This window comes from Heterodontus francisci, chromosome 27, assembly GCF_036365525.1.
Source record: "Heterodontus francisci isolate sHetFra1 chromosome 27, sHetFra1.hap1, whole genome shotgun sequence".
In the NCBI taxonomy this organism is placed as follows: domain Eukaryota; kingdom Metazoa; phylum Chordata; class Chondrichthyes; order Heterodontiformes; family Heterodontidae; genus Heterodontus; species Heterodontus francisci.
The window spans coordinates 62,394,236-62,420,264 of record NC_090397.1 but is presented as its reverse complement, the minus strand read 5'-3'; the positions used below and the strand labels follow the sequence as shown (position 1 = coordinate 62,420,264).

General features: G+C 41.2%; 1 protein-coding gene across 2 annotated transcripts in view; it reads left to right on the top strand.

Annotated features, from left to right (window-relative positions):
* net1 (neuroepithelial cell transforming 1) overlaps nt 1–26,029 on the top strand; it is a 137,582-nt gene that overhangs the window by 54,001 nt on the left and 57,552 nt on the right. Inside the window, exon 3 of one of the 2 annotated variants that reach the window (XM_068059483.1) lies at nt 2,137–2,196. In XM_068059483.1, coding sequence (XP_067915584.1) covers nt 2,137–2,196 — 60 coding nt within the window. Of the gene's footprint in view, nt 1–2,133; nt 2,197–26,029 lie in introns of both variants that reach the window. The other variant, XM_068059482.1, reaches the window with a different exon arrangement.

The window sequence follows — 26,029 nt, the reverse complement described above, 5'->3', positions numbered from 1 at the left end:
GACAGGGATGGAGCGTCCGCCCCTCTGTCATCAGGGGCAGGTTATCCACCCGCCCCATGTTAATGAGCTGCCGTGCGTAATATCATTGCAACTCGCACGTAATGCGTGTGCACTGCGATGTCTTGGCATCTCGCCACCGAGAACAGCGGCAAGCTATTAAAATGCAGCTTATTGTATTGTTTCCTATATTCACTAGAATCAATGCCACTGTTGATCAACGAGTAATTATAAAATAAAAGTGTAATTTATTTTTGTCAGTTTTGTAATGTGAAATCATTTTATGGCTATATGTCCTATCCATGCCCCAAGAGTCTTCAAGCAAGATGTTGAGACATTCACGCAGTTGGTGTTTCTGTTCACGCAATATGGAAAGCTGACCTTTAAAAATTATGTTCGGTATAAAATGAAAGAATTCATTCCTGATGTTGAAACCACAGGGCTGCTGTCCTTGTTGCTATCATTGTGAATAGGCTCCCCGTGAGCTGTTTGTTTCCAGTGCATACAGAATTAAGTAATTTCTGAGAAAGGTATAGCTTTCAGGAACTGAACAATGCTTTGAAATTCTGGTTTGGCCCATTTCCTGGTGGGCATGGCAAGATCTATGCAAACTAGCATTGTGAAAGCTCATACTGCCTGTGACCAGAATAAAATGGTGCCCCTTTGATAGCACCAGCAATTTACATTTACATTGGTCACCAGCAGTGCTTTGCCTCTGGAAGCAGGAATGAAAACACCCGAGGTGGTATTCTTTACATCCAGAAAAATATACAGCCACCTTGTTGTATATTATAGTGCCATACCAAAACAAAACTTCTAAGGAAGTCGTATTTCAGTTTCAGATACTGCTGCAGGTAACCAGCCCGCACTAAAATAACTAAAAAAAAATATGGGAAGGGGACAAAAACAAAATTAAGAATATGGTTTCTGGGAGGAAGGTGATGAGACAGGTGTTAAGGAAGGTAGGGGTGCAGCTTGAGAAGTAGGCTAGTGTCAGAAAAGCAGAGAGCAAGGGATATGGGGATAGTGTGGGAAAGTGGCATTGAGACAGAGGATCAGCCATGATCTAGCTGAATGGCAGAGCAGGCTCGAGGGGCCGAATTACTTACTCCTGCTCCTATTTCCTATGCTCCTAAGAATGGGTTTTAGGCTGGATAAGATCACCGTGAGGGAGGAGTAAATACCATTTTGGGATTTGAGCATCGGAACAAGAGCTCTCTGGGGCACAAGGTGCCACCGTGACTTGGCAAGACTGCCTTTGAGTGAATGCAGACTGTGCGATGTGGGTTTTATGGAGTGTCTAAGTACAAGAGAGCTTTGGCAATATTCATCCCTGAGGTGATCAATTTAGATTAAACTGTTACACAAAAACTTAGTGGGGAAAACCTGGCATTGTAGTAGAAGTCAGGTCCTTGTCAAATCCGTGAGGCGTCTTTAATTGGTGTGGTTTCTTGAGAATTAATTGACTTCAATCGAAGAAAGCAGGCACCGAAGACAGTTGGGGAAAATGTACGGTGTTAGAAGGATTCCAAATGCAAATAATGGTGCATGTGCCTGGGCTTCCGATAGACTTGTGCACTTATTTATCTCTAAATGCCTGGGGAATGCAAAAGCTGCTCTTGCACTTGGTACTTCTCTGGTTTGTGGCAAGAGCCAGCAAATGGCCGTGTGTTGGCTCCCCACTTTAACAATGCTTCCTTATTTCAACTGAAAAGTTCTAGGCTCATATCTTCTGCCAACATAAAGGATCCATTTTTAGTAGTGTAAATAAAGGGAGGTGTCAAATGGGTGTTCTCCCCTGAGTTGAACTGAAGAACCTAATTTGTAGTGGAGCATTGTTTGAAAAAGAATTCAAAATATTGTACTGTTAGCTGTGTATTGGAAATTCTTAACTTTTCATCTTTTTCTGCACAAGTGAAACATGCCTGTTTTGTATGATCAAAGAGCATTTGCCTTTTTGGTAGATGGTAATGTTGTAAGATTATTGATATTGGGGAATCATGCTACATATATCGTATGTAACTCATTAGAACAATTTTTTATGGGTGAACTGAGCTATCATGTGCTTAGTCTTTCTGATCTAGGTCAGACATATTTACTGGGAAACTTGCTGAGACTTTGTTTTTCTTCCCCCAGAAGAAAAGGAAACGAAGAGCAAAAGATGACGACGTTGTCAGCCTTTGCAGCCTAGATATTAAGGTATAGTAACTTACTTTATAGCTCAGCAAAATAGAGGCTGCCTATCGCATTTGATTTGCCTTAAGGATATATATTTTAAAGAACTGTTTTGTTACCAGAGGTTGTACTCAATTAGCATCCAATATACTTATTCTGACAATTATTATGCAAGCATATACCTGCCAGACAAAAATTGCAACAACAAAATATGTTTGCGCTAAACTGATTGTTGGCATGAGACATGTTGGTCCACTGAATAGTGAGTGTACAGCACAAAAAACAGGCCATTTGGTCCAACCAGTCCATATTAAAAACTGCTTTTTAAAAACTGTTTTTTTATTGTCGCAAGTAATATTTGCATTTTACTTTCGATGAGCTATGGTGGTTCTTTGTTTTCATTGCCACCATTCCTCATCTCTAGGTGGTGATGCCAGGCAGAGTTGCACGGGCCCCAAATGCCTTCTCTTACCTCACCAATTGGTAATTCACGCCTGAATCTAGAGAGACAAATCTGGAGTGTTAATTGTATATCAATTGTGTTTAATTATATGGAGGTGCAGGGCATTAATTGGGGTTTCACTTGAGCAGATATAAAGAGACACTCACTAAAACTGGGGTGTAGTTGAGTTAGGAGGTGTTTGCTTGTAATATTTCACTCGAAGGAAATGTTAGACTGAGTAAAGATTGGCTCCAGTTCTATTGTTCACTGACTGGCTTTCTTGAGTATGACATGGAGGTGACCATTATCTCTAATATAAAGGAGTTGGCTGTTACAATAATGAAGAAAAGGCCAAGCTTATTTTTAAATAAAGCAAACCCAATGAAGTACAGTGTTAAAATGAGAGTCAAAGAAAAACAAGTTTTTAAAATAGGTTTCAGGTGTATGAGCGTGGGGTGGTGATGGTGTGGACCCTTGTCTGTAGCACCCTCACTTTTGAGTCGGAAGGTTGTGAGTTCAAGTCTCGCTGCAGAGACTTGAGCATGTAATCTAGGCTGACACTTCAGTGTAGTACTGAAGAAGTGCTGGACTGTCAGCGTTCCGGCTTTTGGATAAGACGTTCAACCAAGTCTGCCTTCTCAGGTGGATGTAAAATGACACTTTGAAGAAGAGCAGAGAACTCCTGACTGATATCCTTCAGCCAACATCACTTAAAAATTATCTGGTTATTATCTCATGTTGCTGTATTTGGGATTTTGCAGTGTGCAAATTGGCTGTCACATTACCACAGTGACTATATTTCTAAAGTACTTCATTGTCTGTTAAGTGCTTTGCGAAATCTTGAAATCCTCAAATTTCCAAATTTGAATGTGGACAGGATGGAAAACTGAAAGTGACTTTGTGCTCATTGACTGGACCTGTAGTCAGCAATCTTTTCTTCAGGAGTATATCCTGTGAACCAGAAGTTCTACTTTTATTTTGCATAGTCGTCGGAGTGTGGGAATGATGAGCAAATCTAGCTGGTTTTCCGAGTCACTTTTTGGGCTATTACAAATTCACTGAAGCTATCAATTTTTAAATGTATATCTCTAAACTGTGTTCCATATGCTGGTAGTCTTGTGCTCTAGAACTTGTTTTAAATCTACCAAATTTACTAATTCACCATTGAAGAAGCCCAATTAAGAAAGTTAAGTATAGGGCTAAATGTAAAATTAAACTGCAAATAGTCTGGGTGAGACTTTAATTCGCTCAAGATCCATCCATTAACAGTTGAAATCGCGCCCTATAAATCTGAAACAAAACACAAAATACTCACAACATGCAGCATCTACAAAGATTTGGACAGAGTGTAGATGAGGGGTGAGCCTAAGATCTGTTCTTGGGGAGCTCTGCAGGTTTCTTTTCAGCAGTGGAGGAAGAACTCATTCCTTGTTCATTACATATGTGGGAGCAGCCTTATAGTCAAGCTAAACTGTTGAAGGGCAAAAATTGCCAGATTGAAACTACAAACTAGAGTGAAATGATACAGACCAGCAGATGTGTGTCTTTCCATTTTCAATCCTGTGGACTACCTCCCTAAATTTTTTCATTTTGAGAATCCCTGATCCTCTACTCCCAGACAATGCAGGGAGTGAAATATTTCAAGAAAGTTCCTTTTAGATTCCAAAAACAAATAGCAGTTTCAATCCAGTATAAAAAAAGCCCTTTGGAGGTCGGTGAGATTGTGAAGACATTTTGTCAGTTGAGGCATACAGTGAAGGTTGAGACCCTTGTACATCAGTCAGTCTGCATCACAGAATTTGTGGGCTGAGGGAAATTATGGAGAACATGCAAACATATGCAATTGACAGACAGGAGATGATCAGCTGGTCCATGAAGCCTGCTCCACAAATCATGAGAGACAGTTGACCCTGTGCCTGCAAATGATGCCACTGTGGGGAAGCATGTAGATGAGGAAGGGGTGAAGAATTAATAGTTCAGGAAAATCTAGCGGTGACAAAAGGCAAGAACCAAAAAATATGAGAAAAATTACATTTATTCTGTACCTGGCATTTTTGCAGTGCTTCATTAGACTGGCGTCAGTAAGCCCACTTGTCTGAAAAGCCATGATGCTTGCACTTAACAAAATACTTTGTATAAATGAATTTTTTTTGTGTAATAGGTAAGGTAATAAATGCTTGTACATAAACAACCATCCCTAGAAATAATCATCCCTACATGGCTGTAGTCCAGATTGAAGCACGATTGATTGATTGAGAAGACAATATTCATTCCATCTCCACGTACAACCAAATATTTCTGGTGGGCTTGTGAGGGTAGGAAGAGGGTTTCATAGCTTCACTGTGATTCCTGCTGGCAGTAGGCACGCTTTGCATTCTACCATAAGTCCAAGTTCATAATAGCCATTTTTTTTTTTGTTATTTGCTGTTTCCTCATCTCTAAATGAGAAGTTCATGGGTTCAAGCCACACTCCAGAGACTTGCATACATAATCTAGGCTGGCACTTCAGTGCCATGCCGTGGGAGTTGCTGCAATTTTGGAGGTGCTGTCTTTCAGATGAAAAGTTAAACTGCGGCCTTGCCTGTCCTCTCAGGTGGACATAAGACTCATGGTGCTACTTTTGAAGGAGAGCAGGAATGTTCTGTCTTCTAGGCAACCTGTATCTCTCAACTTGCACCAAGGGAACAAAAACCGAGATGAGTTGCTGTTTACGGGATCTTGTTGCAAATTTTTTGCCACGTTTCCTACATTAGTTCAGTGACTGCACTTCAAAAGTACTGAATTGGCTGTAAAGCACTTTGAGATATCCTGATGCGTTAAAGTCCTTTCCTTCCTTCCTTACACCCCTTCCTGCTTGCTCACGCCTTCTCCCTTTCCTTTTTTCTTTCTATCTTGAAATTTCAATACATCGTCTGTACTATTCCTCAGACTTGCCTTCATACCGCTGTCACATATTTCCTAGTGTGTGAATTAATGTACAAGAACAGTTGATTGTAGCTAGAGCTTTTCTCATTTATTAATTTGTTCATTCTGAACATACAAAGCTTCCTCTTGACCTACACTATATTTTGGTTCAGAACCTCAAGGAAAGATTCATAGCCTATGGGGAAAGAACAGAGGAATGGGACTAACTGTGGAGTTCTTTCCAAGAGCCGGCACAGGCACCATAGGCCAAATATCCTCCTTCTGTAATGTATGATTCTATGAGCTAGTGTGGCTTCAAGTTAAGACAGCTGTATACTGGTATTATGACCTTTTTTACAGTTCATTTTATAAGTATGTTTCAGAACTTTCTTGCTAGTCTTTTTAGGTCTCATTAATGCTTCTTTGAGGGGCAAAATAACTAGGGGTAGCCTCCAATTTAAGCTGCAGTGCACTGAGGCTGAGGTGGGTTGGGGGGCAATCTATTCATGTACAGGTGTGATTTCCTTTTCCTTTTAAAAGGACAGAAATACCAGGTAATATCTTTCTTTCCCCCCACACCCACCACAGTCAGTGGGATGGAGGGAATTTTTGTACCTGTCAGTTTATAGTGAGTAATCAGTAGTTTTCTTGTAATATTTTGTAGTACACTTATAATATAAACTCATCACTTAATGACATTGTTACCTGACTTCTGTGGTCTGTTTATTCGGTCTCGCTCACAGACGAAGATATTTAGGCATGTGATGGTGGGCTGTGGGAAGGAAGAAAATGTGGAAAACCTAGCATATCCCATTTGAAAAGAAGTACAGGCTTCAATTTAATTTGGTCACCCATGTGGTTGGGCCTTGCTTACTGATGACGTTAACCTGATTTTCAGCTGATGTAATCCCTTGTTCGCCACCTGTCCCAATTCCAACTGCACTGGCTCCAGCACACTGTTGTCTATCCAATTTGTTTTTGCATATCCATACTTGCATAAATTTGATATTACCTAAAATGGAAGTACAGGGCCTACTCTCCCTATGTTTGTTATTACTACCTGTTTACTAGCAACCAGAGTTCGAATAGCAACCATTGTACCTGTGTAAGCTTTTGACTCAGCGTACTTTGGCGTAGGTGTTATTTGGCATGGATTCATCACAATAAATAGTTTTATTCTTCATGCATTTTCCACTTTTTGGTGTTTTCAGTTCACCTCAAGAATATCTGGATTGTTTTTAGAATCTGTATTAGGAGCATGTAAAAGTGCATAAACATAATTTTCTTCACTGCATGTACAACAGTGTCATGAAGACCTCCACCTGCCAAGAATGAGGCATATTAATTTCATATGAACATTAATTTTAAACTGTTGCTGGAGTGAATAAATGACTTGTTTTACAATAGAGCACCGGACACTTGGCTGGAAGGACGTTTGCATACTAAGACACAGTGCTTGGAGAGATAGAGTTAACCCAAATGGATTTTGATCACCAGACTTTGAAAGTGTAAGGAAGCTCGCATTCCAGGGTCTGCTGAGATGATAGAATCTACAAGCGCAGAAGTGGTTAAACCAGCTGGTCCAGGCTTTTTGAATTGGATACAGGACAGTTTGAAGACACAGACTGCAGAGTGTAACTGAACCTGGAACAAGACAGCCTCTCTCCTGGCAGGCGCTCTCCCGCTTTCTCACAAGCCTCCGGATCCACTGAAGACACATAAACCTCAAGAGAGAAAAGACGCCGCCATCGAAACAAGTTAAAGCGCGCACTGGGCCCCAACGAACAGCAAGACTTACCAGCAACCAAAGACTCAACATCAAGTTCAAAGGACTGTAACTGCCAGATATTGCCTCAAACTTTTCCCCTTTACTCCTTTTTCTGTCTCTATCTGCGTGTGTTTATCGCGTATGCATGCTCATGTGGTTGCGTTGCATGTTCGTAGTCGTTAACCGAATTAGAGTTTAAGATTAATAAACTTTCATCTTTCTTCTTTAAAATAAGAAAACCTGTCTGATTTCTTTGCCTTATAATTGGAAAGCAATGAACAAAGATTCACCTGAGGGGGAGCAAAAACACGGTGTTTTTAAAATTAATTCCTATTACGGTTAGACCAGGCAAAGGCTGAGAAGGAACCCCCGAGACCACTTCTCACCTGGTCGTAACGACAGTTTTTCGCATTTTCTTTTCTCTCCAACTTTCTCATTCTGAAGGCATATAGTTCGGTATTAGTTCCACGGATGTTCTCCAGTACCTTATCGAGATGACTGTTTGTCTGTCTGTGCGTGCCTGTGGGTGCCTTGGCAGTTAGAAGCAGCAAGTTGTCCAGTTGTAAAAAGCATTGCAGGTGAGCTGATCCTGACCCCTCACATTATTCTGTCAATAGGCGTGACTGGTTTTTCCTTCACTAACCCAGTGATATGGTAGTCAATTATATTGCCCCTTTCATTGCTTCAGCTGACACAGCACATGCCAAGAATCAAAACTGTATGGTTCAGGGGCTGAAAGTTATCTGAGACATGGAAACAAGTCCTGAATAAAAAAGCTTCAAGAACAGTGCATGATTTTTTAAAATTGCATTGCTGTAATCTTTGCACAGATTTTGTGCTAGTTGGCCTAATGATTGTTTTTAATTTGTGCATACAGTTTTCTGTTTGGAATGTTTAGATTATTTTTCCCTAAAGTCTTTGAAGTTTACATTGTCAATTTTTAAAATTTGTTTTTAACAGTTTTATTAAAAATATTTTTGTTAATCTTTCATTAAGGCTGAAATAGTAAATAACAGTTAGGACGTCCAACAACACCTAACTTATTTATTGCTATAACATTTCTAGGGACCTAGTTAGGCACTCAATCCTTGTTCAGATTGACCTTGGAAGTTTCTTCTCCATTCCATCCTCCCTTGTTAGCTACCAGTTTATAGTGTGGAAAGAACTGAAGTGCAGCATCCTTATTGTTCTATTGGGCCAATTTGGTCCTGTACACTTCTAAATATGCAAATTTTACAGTCGTTTTTCATTTTCAACAAAAATTTGCAAGCATACCTCTCTAATTTCCTTTATTAGCTGAGGTATAGAATACAAAAGCAGGGATGTAATGCTGGAACCGTATAAAACGCTCGTTCGGCCACAGCCGGAGTATTGCATACAGTTCTAGTCGCCACATTAGAGGAAGGACATAATTGCTCTGGAGAGAGTACAGAGGAGATTTACAAGAATGTTGCCAGGGCTTGAAAGTTGCAGCTATGGGGAAAAATTGGATAGGGTAGGGTTGTTTCTCCTCGAACAGAGGAGGCTGAGGGATGACTGAATTGAGGTGTACAAAATGAGGGGCCTGGATAGAATAGACAGGAAGGACCTGTTTCCCCTAGAGGTGAGGTCATTTACCAGGGGTCACAGACTTAAGGTGATTGGTAGAAGGATTAGAGGGGACATGAGGGAAAAACCTTTTCACCCAGAGGGTGGCGAGTCTTTGGAATTCACTGCCAGGAATGGTGGTGGAAGCAGAAACCCTCAATTTTTTTTAAAAGGTACCTGGACATGCACCTGGAGTGCTGTAACTGGCAAGGCTATGGACCAGGTGCTCGAAAGTGGGATTAGATAGCGGCCAGTTTGTTCAGCCAGCACGGACACGACTGGCTGAATGGCCTCCTGTGCTGTAATTTTCCTGTGGTAATTTAACTATCTGAATTCAGTGCTTCTACTCGTGATCCATTCTGAAAAGGAATTTAAACAGTTGGATTTCTAATTGATGGAGAGGTATTTCTGATGAAGATTCTGCTAATGAGGATGTTGTGATAGTATTAAGATCACAGTCTGTCGCTTCACCATTTTTGTTGATTGCTGTGCTATTGCTTCTGAACTCCCGACAATGCAAAACATACAGACTTGATGAAAGACATGGATCAGGCTGTCAGTCCTGTGTTAGATTTGGGACTGCAGCTGCACTACTAATATTGACACTTAAGCCAAACTTTCATGTTTATGTCAGCTATATTTTAAACATCAACAATACAAGACATGCTGCAAGTCTACCTCAACATATTAAAGCTTAACATGGTCTCTGTTTCCATCATTAACTTCGGTAATTTCATGTTCAGACGACCATCTTTTTTTTTAAACAAAGCTGTTTCTGCTTTCTGTCCTAAATCTCTCGCACTTAATATTATACTTAGGTCGCCTCATTATCGATCTATCAATCGCTGGAAACAAACTGTTTATCTACACTGTCCCTTCATACTTTTAACGATCCTTATCAACTCCTCTCTTAAATTGGGATTGCATCATTAGGTGAGATGATTTTGAAGTCTTCCTTCATGTGTATTTCCTCATAAAAGGCAGCATCCTAGTGAATCTGCCCTGTACTCCCCTTTCCCTAAACATCCTTTGTAAACTGTAACGCTCAAAGCAGGACATAAAACTCCAATTGTGGTCTTGCTAAGTTTTATGTAGATTCACCATTACATTTTGATTTTTTTTTCCTGCACCTTTTGCTATAAAACCCAATATTCCATTAGTTTTTTTTAAATGGCCTTCTGAACGTAAGGTCTTGTGAACTTGAACCCTCAAATCCTCTATTCTTCGACACACATTCTGAATGGCAGAAATAGTGAATTACTCTTTTTTTTTAAGCCAAAGATTCCACTTCAGATTTGCTGATGCTGAATTCCATCCACCACTTTATTTAATCTACTTATCTCTTTCTTTTGCGCCTCAGAATTATTATTATGCTTCCCATTTTAGTGTTTTAGCAAATTTGGATGCCTTACCTCTACAACTTACAACCAAAGCATTCGTGTACACAAGACTAAACATTCCCCCCCTCCACCCCCGGTCCCCCTCCACTAACCATGTACGATGGCTGTATTGTGTTTTGGATACAAGATGCTCTGAAGCATCTCGCCAAAGCTTCTTTGGCAGAACTTCTCAAACCCATGAGCTTCACTACTTAAAAGGACAAGGGCAGCAGGTGCTGGTAATATTTATTTTTTTATTTATTTTATTTATTTATTTAGAGATACAGCACTGAAACAGGCCCTTCGGCCCACCGAGTCTGTGCCGACCAACAACCACCCATTTATAATAACCCTACAGTAATCCCATATTCCCTATCACCTACCTATACTAGGGACAATTTACAACGGCCAATTTACCTATCACCTGCAAGTCTTTTGGATGTGGGAGGACACTTGCATGTTGTATGTCCCCTTTCATTCCCTTGAATTTCAATGCTTTTGGAACAGATGATTGATGAAAAACGAATGGAAAGCTGAGCAATCATGCGCAAAGAATGAGAAATTTGAGTGTATACCACATCAAGTGGTAGGTGGAATTGTATGAATTAAAATATCTGAAGCTGTAAGGTGAAGGTGAGGGAGAAGACATGTTTTTGTATAAATCTGTAACAGAACATGAACTGCACTTCTGAACACAACTGTCTGTGCACTGCCTGCCAGCAGCAATGGGCAAAAGTGCAAACCCAATCCTTGAGCATCACTAGGGGAGGTCATCTAGCAGTGATATGATTGTCCAATCTAATAAATGTACTTGATACATTTCCCTGGCTTTAAAATCTAAATCATAAAATGGGAGTGAACATCTTGGGGGTTACCATTGACCAGAAACTTAACTGGACCAGCCATATAAATACTGTGGCTACAAGAGCAGATCAGAGGCTGGGAATTCTGTGGTGAGTAACTCACCTCCTGACTCCCTAAAACCTGTCCACCACCTACAAGACACAAGTCAAGAGTGTGATGGAATACTGTCCACTTGCCTGGATGAGTGCAGCTCCAACAAGACACAAGATACTCAACACCAAGACAAAGCAGCCAGCTTTATTGGTACCCCATCCACCAATTTGAAATATTCGCTTCCTCCACTACTGGCACATAGTGGCAGCAGTGTGTACCATTTACAAGATGCACTACAGCAACTTGCCAATATCCCTTTGACAGCACTTTTGAAACCCACAAGCTCGATCACCTAGAAGGACAAGAGCAGCAGATGCATGGGAACACCACTACCTGCAAGTTCCTCTCCAAGCCACACACCATCCTGGCCTGGAAATATATCACCATTGCTTCGCTGTCGCTGGGTCAAAATCCTGGACGGCACTGTGGGTGTACCTACACCACATGGACTGCTGTGGTTCAAGAAGACGGCTCACCACCTTCTCGAGGGGAATTGGGGATAGTCAGTAAATGCTGACCTTGCCAGCAATGCTCACATTCCAAGAACAAAGAAAGCTCCAAAGATATTCTATATGTACGACGATACTTAGTCACCACATGAGGCTAGGTGTCAAGCTGTTTATATTACAGTTGTTGTGACTGAGATCCTGCCATATTGGGTACTAAGATAAATTTACATTGTATTGATGTCTTGGAGAATGTACAATAATCCAGTTGAAGTTTCTTGCATTAGGAGGTAACTTTATGTTGTAATGCTTTATATCTCTATTTGCTTCTATAATAGCACCATTTGTATTTCAGAAATGTTAAGCTGGTGCAATTGAAAACTGCTCCCTAGTATTTTTAGCTAATGAGCCATACAATGACACAATCAGTGAACTATGTTTAGCTGCAACCAGTCAAATACTGTACTCGAGCAACAAGACACTTGAGGCGACCAGCACTATAGGAGTGCACTCCCTAATAATTATGCAAAAACCTAAAGAAAGGTTTCACTTAAAGGAGCCAAGTGAACAAAAGACATCTGTAAAATTAGAAACTTGTACAAGTCTAGCAAGTTTCAGGTTTCTGTCAACACCTAAGTGTAATTGTCTTTTGAAGTTAGGATCGTCTTTCTGTAGGGAGTTGCCTGGCGTCTGGTGCTTGCAATCAGTCTGCTACCTGTGTTCCACCACTCTGGGGAGTTGTATGTTGGTTCTCAAATGTGCAGTGCCACACTCACCATTGTATAATTTAAAAAGTATGACCAAATCAAATGTGTTTTTTGTTTGTGGCATTACAGCAGAATCTTCTTCTCCATTCATTCCTGTTACCCCAACTGCACTCATTTCTTTAGGAGGTGACTCGTGCTGGAGCAGTTTTCCTTGGCGACCAGCAGACTCTCGTACGTTATCCAATTGGCTAATCCTTGTATGTGAACCTGGAGAGTTGGTGTTAGCGGATTCACAGTTGTGCTCTGTACTGTCCCCAAATATACACTTTCCAGAGAGGATCACTTGACAGTGAAGAGCAAGAACTCTGGTCTTTTCTTCAGTCTGCTCAGCTGAAAAGAGTGCTTGAATTTGGTATCTGGTCAGTACATGCAATGCACTTACCAGTAAGCGACAAAGATAGCCCCTCAAACCGTTGTAGCCATAGATTTCCAGATTTAGCTGTTGGCTTTTAAGGGTTATTTGTGTTTTATTTTAGCTTTTGTGTGTCAGTACCTTGTGAAGGTTTTATTCTGTAATACCAGAACTTTAAATATTGTTGGCTAAACGTTGCTCAGTATTTACAGCTTTTAATGGAGTTAAGTATGGAAGTTAAATCCACAGTACAACCAGAGTGACCTGTTCCTGAATTGAATGTGTATTTGTAACTAAGTTGCAATTGATTTGTGACAAATTTTGAAATGATGTGCATTGGTAATGTCTGCTGTTAAAGTAAGGTTGCGAATTTTAAAATTGAGGTTTTCCTTAACTGGGAGCCAGTGTAAGTCAGCGAGCGCAGGGGCAATGGATGAACAGGACTTGGTGCGAGTTAGGATACAGACAGCAGAGTTTTAGTTGAGTTTAAGTTTATGGAGAGTGGAAGATGGGAAGGTGTGTTGGAACAATCAAGTTTAGAGGTAATAAAGGCATGGATGAGGGTTTCAGCAATGACTGAACACCGTGAAAATTTTCAGCTGATCTGAGAGAGCCAACATGGATTGGTAAAAGGTAGGTCATAACTGATGAATCTGATTGAATTTTTTTTTGTTTAAAGAGATAACTAACATAGTGGACAGAGGAATGTCTATGGGTATTATTTGTATCTTCCAGAAGGCTTTGATGCTGTTCGCTAACGTTGAATCTCATGGAATTGAAGGCAATTTATTGACTTGGTTAGGAAATTGGCTGAGCAGCAGGAGACAGTGTGGGGATAATGGACAGGTAATTTAACTGGCAGAATATGCATAGTAGTTTCCTGCAGGGATCTATGTTGGGGCCTCAACTATTAATTATTTATGAATGACTTAGATGATGGGATAGAAAGTCTCCTATCTAGTTTTCCTGATGTCACAAAATAGGCAGTATTGTAAGCAGGGTAGATGGAAGCAGTACATTCTAAATGGGGAATAGCTAGGAACTCTGGAGGTTCAAAGAGACTTGAGGACTGGAGTTCCACGTACACAGATCACAAATGTCATGAACAGGTACAGAAAATACTAAAAATGCTGACCTTCATATCTAGAGGACCAGAATACAATGGGATTTGTTATGCCACAGCTATACAAAGCCCTGGTTAGACTATACCTGGAATACAGTGAGCAGTTCTGGGCAACAGACCTTGGGAAGAATATACTGGCCTTGGAGAGAGTGCAGCATAGATTTACCAGAATGATAGCTGGAGTCCAAGGGTTAAATTACGAGGAGAGATTACACAAGCTAGAATTGTATTCCCAGGAACATAGAAGGTTGAGGAGTGATTTGATTGAAGTTTTCAAGATACCAAGGAGAACTGATCAGATAGATAGAGACAAACTATTTCCACTGATTGGGGAGTCTAGCACCAGAGGGCATAATGTAAAAAATTAGAGCCAGACCTTTCAGGAGTGCAATTGGGGAACACTTAACCGCAGAGAGTAGCAAAAGTTTGGAACTCTCTTCCACAAATGGCATTTGGATGCAAAATCAATTGTTAACCTTAAATCTGAGATTGGTTAATAAAAATCTATTAAGGGTATTTAAAGAATATGGGGCAAAGGCGGGTATATGGAATACAGTCGCAGATCAGCCATGACGTCTTTGAATGGCGGACCAGGTTAGAGGCCAAAGGCTAGATACTAAATGGCCTTCTCCTGCGCCACGCTATGTAGTTGAATCATAATCTCTGGACAGCCAGGGATGGGCAATAAATGTTGTCTTGCCGCATGAACAATTTATTAAAGATAATCAAACTTTGTTAATCCCGATGGCTTTGTGGGTAAGTTAATGTATGCATGGTATTATGCTAAGCCTCACAGACCAGAAGGTCTTGGGAGGTTTTGGATGCTATCAGTTATCTTCAGCATTACTGCGCTAGGGAGATAAAGGACTAGCCAAGGCTTCTGCTCATAATCACTTGATCAAAGTGCAGGATTGTTCACTGAAGAATATTTATATAGTACTTTTAATGTAGAAAATTGTCCCAAGGCATTTCGCAGAGGAATAATCAGGCAAAAATGTATGCTAAGTGAAGGGAGGTAATCTTGGGAGTGGTGACCAAAAGCTGGAGCAAGGAGGGTCTTAAAGAGGAAAGGGAGATGTAGATGCAGAAGGTTGAGGAATATAGTTCCTTAACGACTGATTTCATTGCCAACAATGATGGGCTGGAATGAGGGGAAATTCACGAGAGGCCAGCGTTGGAAGAACAGAGCAAAATACTCCGCATGCTGGAAATCTGAAATAAAGCCAGAAAATGCTGAAAATAGTCAGAGGGTCTGGCAGCATCTGTGGAGAAAGAAGATCAGAGTTAATGTTTCATCAGGACTGGGAAAAGTTTGAAATGTAATAGGTTTTAAGTAGGTGAAATGGGGGAGGGTGGGGATAAAGAACAAGAGAAAGTCTGTGATAGTGGAAGACAGGAGAGATTAAATGACAAAAGAGTTAATTGTGCAGGACCAAAAGGAGTGGTAATGGGGCAAGACGAGAAACAAATAGGGATAAAAAGATGTGCCAAGAGCAGGTGTGAATAGCGGAATGATAAATAGCTGCAGTCCAAAAGCAAAAACCAGGGTAAGTCCGAATCATGCAAAGAAAAGCAAAAGGCATCTCTGTTTCTATCTGAGAATATTAACGATACAGTTCGAGGGGTTTCCCATGGATCCAGCCCCTCAGTCCAGCTTGGTGGGGGAACCTTACACTGTGGTCTTTCCCCATTGAGCCTTTGCTGCGGCTGCCCCAAGCTTTAGTGCGTCCCTCAGCACGTAGTCCTGGACCTTGGAATGTGCCAGTCTGCAACATTCGGCGGTGGACAACTCTTTGCGCTGGAAGACCAGCAAGTTTCGGGCAGACCAAAGGGCGTCTTTCACCGAATTGATAGCCCTCCAGCAGCAGTTGATGTTTGTCTCGGTGTGCGTCCCTGGGAACAGCCCGTAGAGCACAGACTCCTGTGTTACAGAGCTGCTTGGGATGAACCTTGACAAAAACCACTGCATCTCTTTCCACACCTGCTTTGCAAAGGCACATTCCAGGAGGAGGTGGGCGACCGTCTCTTCCCAATTGTGAAACGGAAGGGTTGGGAAGAAACTCATGACAGTATTGAAGGAAACTGATCTCCCTTGCAATGTTTGTATTTTTTGGTGCTGTTTGGAAACTGTTTGGCAATGTAATTTTTACAGATTTTTATGAATAAAGTATATTTTGGAAATAAAAAAAAAAAATCTCTTTCTATCTGTGTCGGTCTTTCTCAGGCCAATAACCATTATTTTTCCATTCTTGATATTTATAATGTTTCAGCAATTGCTCAACAAAGAATAAATACTGCAAAAACATTGTCACCAGTTCTCTGCAGTACCCATACCTAACTACATAGCATGTCTACACCACAAAAGTAGAATTATAGAGCACTTCATGGGATATTTATAAATAAGCATTTAATGGCATGATAATGAGCTTTACATTTGTATATGCACTGTACAACTGTTAACGCTATACTGAAGTTCATTCGTTAAATCTATTCTGTACTGAGAATCTTACTTTTTCCTGTTTTATACATACTGTAGTCACTTCCCATCTGTGGTAAAGCACATTCTGCAGAAGAAATCCATCAGTCTACTTGAACACTGTTCAATACCAGAGTGCAGTTATCTGCTTTCACGCTGCTGCTGGTGGTCCATGGACAAATCTGCTGGTCTTGGTTTACTCTTCAATTCCTTAGGTCTCACTGTGCTACACACCATTTCTGAACTTGGAAGTCAGGTAGGTGATATATTTCCAAGTCCCTACCAATGTGTGCTGACAGCTGGGAGGGATACAAGTTGATTTGTCCTTTTACTCAAGATTAGACAAAATCTACATATTGCAGGAGTTCCTGAGAAATGATGAGTTGCATTGACATTAATGGTTATAACCCCAGCTGAAGTTTTTCCCTGGCACCTCTAGAAGCAGTAAAAATAGAGCAGCAATGCAATTCCAGCCTGTTGCAGCAGTACTGCTATTTCTCTTTGCACATATAAATCTGGTTTTCCATTGCTGGACTGGTATAAATCTACCCAATTCATTGGGGAGGGCCTGTTGGCTAGGAAGTGAATTTATAGATCACAGTTTTCAAATAGTTGCACATAATAAAGGTTGTTCAACCACATTTGGCCTCCGTAGTAAAGCGGTAATCGGGGTTTTGTAAAGTCTATAATATTCTGCTGCTACTGATTTTTCCTTGTATTGTAGTAATAGTATCCTATTCTCATTGAGCAGGAAAGTCAATTTTAAAGTAGTGACCACAGAACTTTGCTTTAAGGTCAGCCTTAATTCAAATGGTCAGTTTTCAGATGGTGTAATCACATGAGTACTGAGGGAGCTGGTACCTAAATTTCAAGGCATTGTAATCATTGGTGATTAGCTGTTTTCCCTGCATCTATTATGCAAATGGAACATCTGATATACATCTTTTTAATTGGGGTTTCTGTGGATTGAGAGATTGATAACAAATGATAGACTTGTAATTAAAGGTTTCACTTAGTGGAATAGCAACTATATGCAACAAGAAGAAAATTATTGATATAAAGTAATAGAGTTATAACAATCTAATTAGTCAAACTGCAAATGAGCTTGTTCAGTAAAAACACTAGTTACTAAAGTTACTGATGAGGGACAAGTTCAATTATATTTCCCTTTATATGGGGAGTTTTATTTTAACCTTTGTATAATCATGTAATACAGAAATGTGTGAATTATCACATGGGGGTGAGAGAAATATACAAAAGTGACAGTTTGTACAGATGGCTAGGATTCGTAAAGAAGTCTGATTAACCTGCAGGCTGAGCTCAGAACTGAGTCCCCCAACCTATTCATGTCTGGTGCAGTTGCACACGTTAAGTGTACTTTAAATGCTATTACATGTACGATATGCATAATAAACTATGAATTCTAGCTTCAATAGTCAAGAATTGATCTGAGGAATAAACCAAGCATCTGAACTTAAATTTTTTAAAAAATCGTTTCTGGTGCTCTGGAATCTGACCAGCGATGTGGAACAGGTGAATTTCATAGCACCAGAGACTGTACCTTACAAAACTTGAGGCAGTTCTGCAAAACAAATGTAAGCTGGTTATTTATCTCATTGCTGTTTGTGGAACATTTACCTATGTGTGTCCATTATCAAAGATTTTATATCAGAGCACTTGGAGAACAGTGGTAGAATCGGGCAGAGTCAGCATGGATTTACGAAAGGGAAATCATGCTTGACAAATCTACTAGAATTCTTCAAGGATGTAACTAGTAGAGTTGATGAGGGGTAGCCAGTGGATCTGGTTTATTTGGACTTTCAGAAGGCTTTTGACAAATTACCACATAAGAGATTAGCGTGCAAAACTAAAGCGCATGGGATTGGGGGTAGTGTATTGCGATGGATAGAAAATTGGTTGACAGACAGGAAACACAGTAGGGATAAACGGATCTTTTTTCGAATGGCAGGCAGTGACTAGTGGGGTACCGCAGGGATCGGTGCTAGGATCCCAGCTATTCACAATATATATTAATGATTTAGATGAGGGAACTAAATGTAATATCTCCACATTTGCAGATGGCACAAAACTGGGTGGGAGGGTGAGTTGTGAGGAGGATGCAGAGAGGCTTCAGGGTGATTTGGACAAGTTGAGTGAGTGGCAAATGCATGGCAGATGCAGTATAATGTGGATAAATGTGAGGTTATCTATTTTGGTAGCAAAAACAGGAAGGCAGATTATTGCCTGAACAGCTATAAACAGAGAGGGGAATATGCAACAAGACCTGGGTGTTCTCGTACACCAGTCGCTGAAGGTAAGCATGCATGCGGTAAAAAAGGCAAATGGTATGTTGGCCTTCATAATGAGAGGATTTGAGTACAGGAGCAGGGATGTCTTGCTGCAGTTATACAGGGCCTTGGTGAGGCCACACCTGGAACATTGTGTGCAGTTTTGGTCTCCTTATCTGAGGAAGGATGTTCTTGCTATGGAGGGAGTGCAGCAAAGGTTTATCAGACTGATTCCTGGGATGGCGGGACTGACGTATGAGGAGAGATTGAGTCGGTTAGGATTATATTCGCTGGAGTTCAGAAGAGTGAGGGGGGGATCTCCTAGAAACCTATAAAATTCTAACACAACTTGACAGGGTATATGCAGGAAGGATGTTCCCGATGATGGGGGAGTCCAGAACCAGGAGTCATAGTCTAAGGATATGGGGTAAACCTTTCAGGTCTGAGGTGAGGAGAAATTTCTTCACCCAGACAGTGGTGAGCCTGTGGAATTCGCTACCACAGAAAGCAGCTGAGGCCAAAACATTGTATGTTTTCAAGAAGAAGTTAAGTATAGCTTTTGGGTCTGAAGGGGATCAAAGGGTATGGGGCGAAAGCGGGAAGAGGTTACTGAGTTGGATGATCAGCCATGTTCATAATGAATGGCGGAGAAGGGCCGAATGGCCTACTCCTGCTCCTATTTTCTATGTTTCTATGCATGTATAACTGCACTTGAAAATAATTCATCACCATGAAATGCCTTGAGATGTTCTGGAGACATGAAAGATGTTCGATAAATGCAAGTCCTTTCTTTAAATAACAGTTGAGTGTTACATGACTGCTGTGTAGGCACAGGGAGATTGCAATATTTTCAAACCTCTTCTCCTATCTCTATGCATAGCTAATTATTTTAGGGGAATCCTCTTGAGCAGATTTTACCTCTTTGTATCATGTTTCAATTCTGTTTTCCTAAAGTACTCAAATCTATATTTTACGTACAGTAACTTGGTTGATCAGTTGTTTCAGTTTAGTTTTTGCACAAACTGCAGCTACAAGTGTGAAATGCAACACAAGGGATATTTAATGCTTCATGCAGGAGCAGAAAGGGAAGTACGGTTCTGATTGAAATGGACCAAATTAGAATTAGCACAATGAAAATGTGACAATGATATTGCTTTGGGTTGGAAAATTCCAGTCTTCCAATGTTTATTCATGACCTTTGCTCAATTGCAGCCTGGAGGAACTGCCAGTTATGGTTTTATTCTATTTTATCAGCATTTGTTGCCCTATTGTAGTCTTGTTCACCCAGTTTTGCTCTATCTTAGTGAGCTTTTAGTTTATTTTTCAGGCTACTTGACCAATAGACTTTGTTTAGATTTCAGTAGTAGAGTGTTTTTTTTAAATTCTGAAAATTACTGGAATTCCATCAAAAGACAGACAGGCTGAATATTTCAAATCCTCAAAAGTGATGCATTTCAGAACAGCAATGACAGATGAGATGGATCTATATTTAACTCTGAAACAAATACAAGTGACAGCTACTTTCATTTTTCTCCCTTGTTATAAATAATTGCTAAAGCTTCAACGTCACCAGTTAGCTGTAAACCAGGTTTTAAAAATGTTTTTTAATTGGCAAATTTCTTATTTTGAGAATTATTCTCAGCACATCCAAATGTGTTTCCCAGTCAATGAATCGCATTTGAAGTGTAATTGCTGTTATATACACATGGGCAACCAGTTTCTTTGCAGCAAGGTTCCACAAAGAGAAAATGAATTAACCAACCAATTAATCTGTGTTGCTAGTGTTGGTTGAGGGAATAATGTTGGCCATGAGACCTGGAGAACCTGTTGCTCTTCTTTGAATTCTGTCATGGGCTGTTTTGCACTCGTCAGAAAAAGAAAACAAGGCCTTCATTTAATATCTTATCTGAAAAACGGCAATCCATCAGTGCAGCACTGAAGTGTTAGCCAAGCCAATGTGTTCAAGTCCTGGAGTCGGGCTTGAACTCAACTTCTGACTTGGGAGGGCAAAATGCTACCACTAAGCCAAGATGACACTTCAACAGTAACTGGAAGAAATAGACTATCATTAAATGAAAAATGTTTTAGGTTATGAAATGATGTAAAACAATTCGTTTTCTCAAAACTCAACTTTGTCCTCCATGATGATACTGACCCTTGCTGCCACCAAGTTCCAGAGAAGCTGTCAGTCCCCTAAAACTTATTCCAGGTGGCTGTTCTTCATGTGTGAGTCTAGACAACAAGTGTGAGTAGTTGTTCTGACCACGGAGAGCACCATTGCTGAGTCTGATTTTTGTTAGCACCTAACATCTGTGAATATGTTTTTTAGCAATGATGCAGTCACGTGAAGAAACCCTGGATGATTTTCCACTCCCTTCCCCAACTACCCCTCTTCTTTTGACAGAGGCCAGTCTAAAGCCAAACTGCTGCCCAGGCTGAGATCAGCTAACTCAGCATTGTCTGAGATTTCTGCTTTGAATTGCTTAATACTGTTTTTTTACTCACTACATCATGGGTAGCTGCCACTAAGTGTTTTAATTTCCCAGCAGCTTTCTTGCGCACTGATAGAGATATTTGCATGGCGTAAAAGGCTCATGGTCAGTGGATGAAAAAAAAATTGTCATCAGAGTTCCCAGGTTATTTTATTTGTTCTTGTGATGCCACATTAGTGCTGGTTTCCCTGACAACTCCGGGTTCATGAGGCCAGTTGAGCAGGCGTTGTGCCAATCAAGTAGTATGAATCATTTGTGTGTGACCTAGGTCAGGCTAGGGTAGCAAGTTTGCTTCCCAGAGGGACATTATGTTTTTATGACACTTCAGCAGTTTCCATGGTCATTTGGTGAACTCCATCTCACAACTTGCCATGGTGGGATTTGATTGCCCTCAACCTCTGGGTTCCTAGTTCAGTACTATAACCACTACATTACCATACTCCATTTGACTGGTCAAAACTCATAAACTCATATTCCTTTCATCACAAATAATTATCCATCAGTTTTAACTCTTAAAATGCTAAGATTGTTGAACTACTTATCAGCCACCTTCATAGTTCTGATACAGGAAAAGCAAATTGTTGGGGGTCACGCTAATAATGCAACATTAACTAACTTCTGCTCTGCCATTTATCTTGGTGTCCTTTGACTAAAACACCATCCAATTTTGGAACCTTCAGAATCTTCATGGAGCTTTATACTTCTGTTCACAGAAGATTCTCTCTACCTAACTATAACAATAGAATTTTTCTCTCTATTTTAGTCTCAATATTTCATTGCTCTTTCTGTGACTAGAATTGACAACATGGTTGTTATTTTCTTCCTCCACCATACCTTACCTTGAAGATCTGTGGTGCTGTTCCTGTTCATTCAGTTTTAAAAATCGCATGTATGAGGCTGGTTGTAAAGAAAGTAGATGTCAAGTAGGCACAATTCAGTATTCCAAGTAACCAACAGAAACCGGAACCCTTGGCTATATTTGGAGCCTTTATTAAATTGTGGAAGGTCTTTGTAGACGTTGAGAAATCATCTGTATTACTGTAAATTTAGAAAGAAGAAGTGATGAAATGTCTTGAAGTGAGGTCTGTTCTTTCTGTGATTCAATTGTAAACTTCTTTGAAACATTGCAAGGTTTGATTTTGTCGTGCAAAATTAAGTAATCGTTTTGAGCACAGGAAAATTGTTTAACTGGAATTGTTCACCCACTTTTCTTGTGAAGGTACTGATTTCATGCTGGGGTCTAGTTCTACAATTGTCAGTAGTCTGAAGTGACTATTCTTCCTATGTGAGCCGAGATATGAATGTCTGGGTTTATTCACCCAGTGAGGGGGTGGGATACATCACAAGTGAGCTGAATTTGTCTTTACCTGATCGCAACTAAATTTGACTGGAATTGCTGAAATGAGAAGCAGGGACCCTGATCACATGACTATAGCAAGTCAGGAGGCACATTAGTACAGCATTACATTTCTGTACCAAACATCTCCCTTTTCATACAAAATACACACTACGCACACCACTGTTCTCATGCATTAGCAGTTCGTTATTCTCAGTCTCTGCACATGTATTGCAGACATAGGGCTGGATTTATTTCTCCCCCAGATGTCTGGTTCCGTTGCAGTGGTGGGGTTGGGGGCGGGGCGGGCGGCGGGGTGTCTGAAGATAGCTCTGGCTGAGGCCCGCCACAGACCTCGACATTGGGAGGGCCTAGCCCCAGCCCCATCCACCTGGCGGTGGTGAGACTCCGTGGGGGCCCCCCCCACTGCTGAGCAATGGGATCACAATTAACATATTCAAATCAATAAAATGAGTACATTTAAATAGACAACTGCGATCTTGAGGGCCTGCCGCCATCTTTGGTGTGTCGCCAGCACTCCCGCGCCTTCAGATCCCCATCCTTGGAAACGTGGCGGCACACTGGTGGGGAGTGGGGAGGAGGTAAGTTTGTCAGTGTGGGGAGGTACGGTGGGGGGGGGGGAAATGGGGTCAAATATACTTAATGGGTGTAGGGGATGGAGGAAAGTGTCGAACCTTTGTGCAGTTTGGGGTGGGTGGGGAGGTCAGATGTAAAAAGTAAGTGTTTGGGGGAGGGGGCAAGGCATTTAGGTAATGCAATTGTTACTGGAGGGGTGTAAAAGGGGTATTATAAATTTATTTATTTTATTTTGCAGGGTTACTTCTTTAAAAATTTAAATGTGCCACCAGGACAGCCAGCCCCCTCCACGTGATGTGGGGGGAGCCGCTCCAGCTGTTTAAATGAGTCGTCACGCGGGAGATTGTGGTGGCCCTTTAGTGTGCGGCCCGCAAAGGCAGGCTGCCATTTTTTGAGCCTGCCATCAAGATCGGCGACAAGCTTTTAAAATCCAGCCCATAGTCTTGAAATCGTGCCAGTTTCATAATGGTGCATGTTGTCGTTGGCTGTTCATGCAGGTGATTTTCTTTCTCTGGGGATTGTCATTTCTATGTCACTTGTTGCCAGTGTAACTGTTGTTCCATTTCCGTTGTTGGGATGCTGTGGACCTCTGGAACTGATGGTTGATCTGTGTTCTCCAGTTTCTCCAGTTGTGCGTATGTGCCTGCGGTTGCGATGGCATATCTGGTCGTTTGCTTCCATCGCATATGATCGAGGTAACAACTGCTCTACTCGGGTCCCAAGTTGCCACTTGGGCTGACTCTTGTTGAGAGTCAAGGGATTGATTAAGAAGGGGAAAAAAAGAGTACGAGAGCAAGCTTGCAGGGAACATAACTGACTATAAAAGTTTCTACAGGTATGTGAAGAGAAAAAGATTGGTGAAGACAAATGTAGGTCCCTTACAGTCAGAAACAGGGGAATTTATTATGGTGAATAAAGAAATGGCTGACCAACTAAATGCATACTTTGGTTCTGTCCTCACAAAGGAGGACACAAATATCATACCAGAAATGTTGGGGAACACAGGGCTTAGTGAGAGAGAGGAACTGAAAGAAATCAGTATTAGTAGAGAAATGGTGTTGGGGAAATGGATGGGATTGAAGGCCGATAAATCCCCAGGGCCTGATGGAATATTTAAGGAAGTGGCCCTAGAAATAGTGGATGCATTGGTCATCTTCCAAGATTCTATAGACTCTGGAACAGTTCCTACAGATTGGAGGATAGCTAATGTAACCCCAATATTTAAAAAGGGAGGTAGAGAGAAAGCAGGGAATTCTAGACCAGCCAGCCTGACGTCTGTAGTGGGGAAAATTCTAGAGTCCATTGTCAAAGATTTTATATCAGAGCACTTGGAGAACAGTGGTAGAATTGGGCAGAGTCATCATGGATTTACGAAAGGGAAATCATGCTTGACAAATCTACTAGAATTCTTTGAGGATGTAACTAGTAGAGTTGATGAGGGGTAGCCAGTGGATCTGGTTTATTTGGACTTTCAGAAGGCTTTTGACAAAGTCCCACATAAGAGATTAGCGTGCAAAACTAAAGCGCATGGGATTGGGGTTAGTGTATTGCGATGGATAGAAAATTGGTTGGCAGACAGGAAACACAGTAGGGATAAACGGATCTTTTTCCGAATGGCAGGCAGTGACTAGTAGGGTACCACAGGGATCGGTGCTAGGACCCCAGCTATTCACAATATATATTAATGATTTAGATGAGGGAACTAAATGTAATATCTCCAAATTTGCAGATGACACAAAACTGGGTGGGAGGGTGAGTTGTGAGGAGGATGCAGAGGCGCTTCAGGGTGATTTGGACAAGTTAAGTGAGTGGCAAATGCATGGCAGATGCAGTATAATGTGGATAAATGTGAGGTTATCCACTTTGGTAGCAAAAACAGAAAGCAGATTATTATCTGAACGGCTGTAAACTGAGAGAGGGGAATATGCAACGAGACCTGGGTGTTCTCGTACACCAGCCGCTGAAGGTAAGCATGCAGGTGCAACAGGCAGTAAAAAAGGCAAATGATATGTTGACCTTCATAACGCGAGGATTCGAGTACAGGAGCAGGGATGTCTTGCTGCAATTATACAGGGCCTTGGTGAGGCCACACCTGGAATATTGTGTGCAGTTTTGGTCTCCTTATCTGAGGAAGGATGTTCTTGCTATGGAGGGAGCGCAGCAAAGGATTACCAGACTGATTCCTGGGATGGCGGGACTGACGTATGAGGAGAGATTGAGTCGGTTAGGATTATATTCGCTGGAGTTCAGAAGAGTGAGAGGGGGATCTCTTAGAAATCTATTAAATTCTAACAGGACTTGACAGGGTATATGCAGGAAGGATGTTCCCGATGGTGGGGGAGTCCAGAACTGGGAGTCATAGTCCAAGGATACGGGGTAAACCTTTCAAGACTGAGATGAGGAGAAATTTCTTCACCCAGAGATTGGTGAGCCTGTGGAATTCGCTACCACAGAAAGCAGTTGAGGCCAAAACATTGAATGTTTTCAAGAAGTGAAGTATAGCTTTTGGGTCTAAAGGGATCAAAGGGTATGGGGCGAAAGCGGGAACAGGCTACTGAGTTGGATGATCAGCCATGATCATAATGAATGGCGCAGCAGGCTCAAAGGGCCGAATGGCCTACACCTCCTATTTTCTATATTTCTGTGAGAGCAGTGAAGGTTTGTACCGTGACTGGCTCTCCAATGCTCAATTCTGGCACTGGTTTGGCAGTTTTGTCAAAATGAAAATTGGCTTTTTGCCGTTTCACCTTAATTTCATCACTCACATATGTTGCTACTTCTGGCTTCAGTAGTTTTTTTGCTATTGGAAGAGTAGTTTGGGTACAGCGTGACATTAGTCTTTGTACTGGACTACTTTCTATGCCTTCAGTCGGTGTGTTTCTCCACTCGAGGATTGCCTTATATACATCTGTGCTGGATTTGCTCGTTTTCTTTGATTCCTTT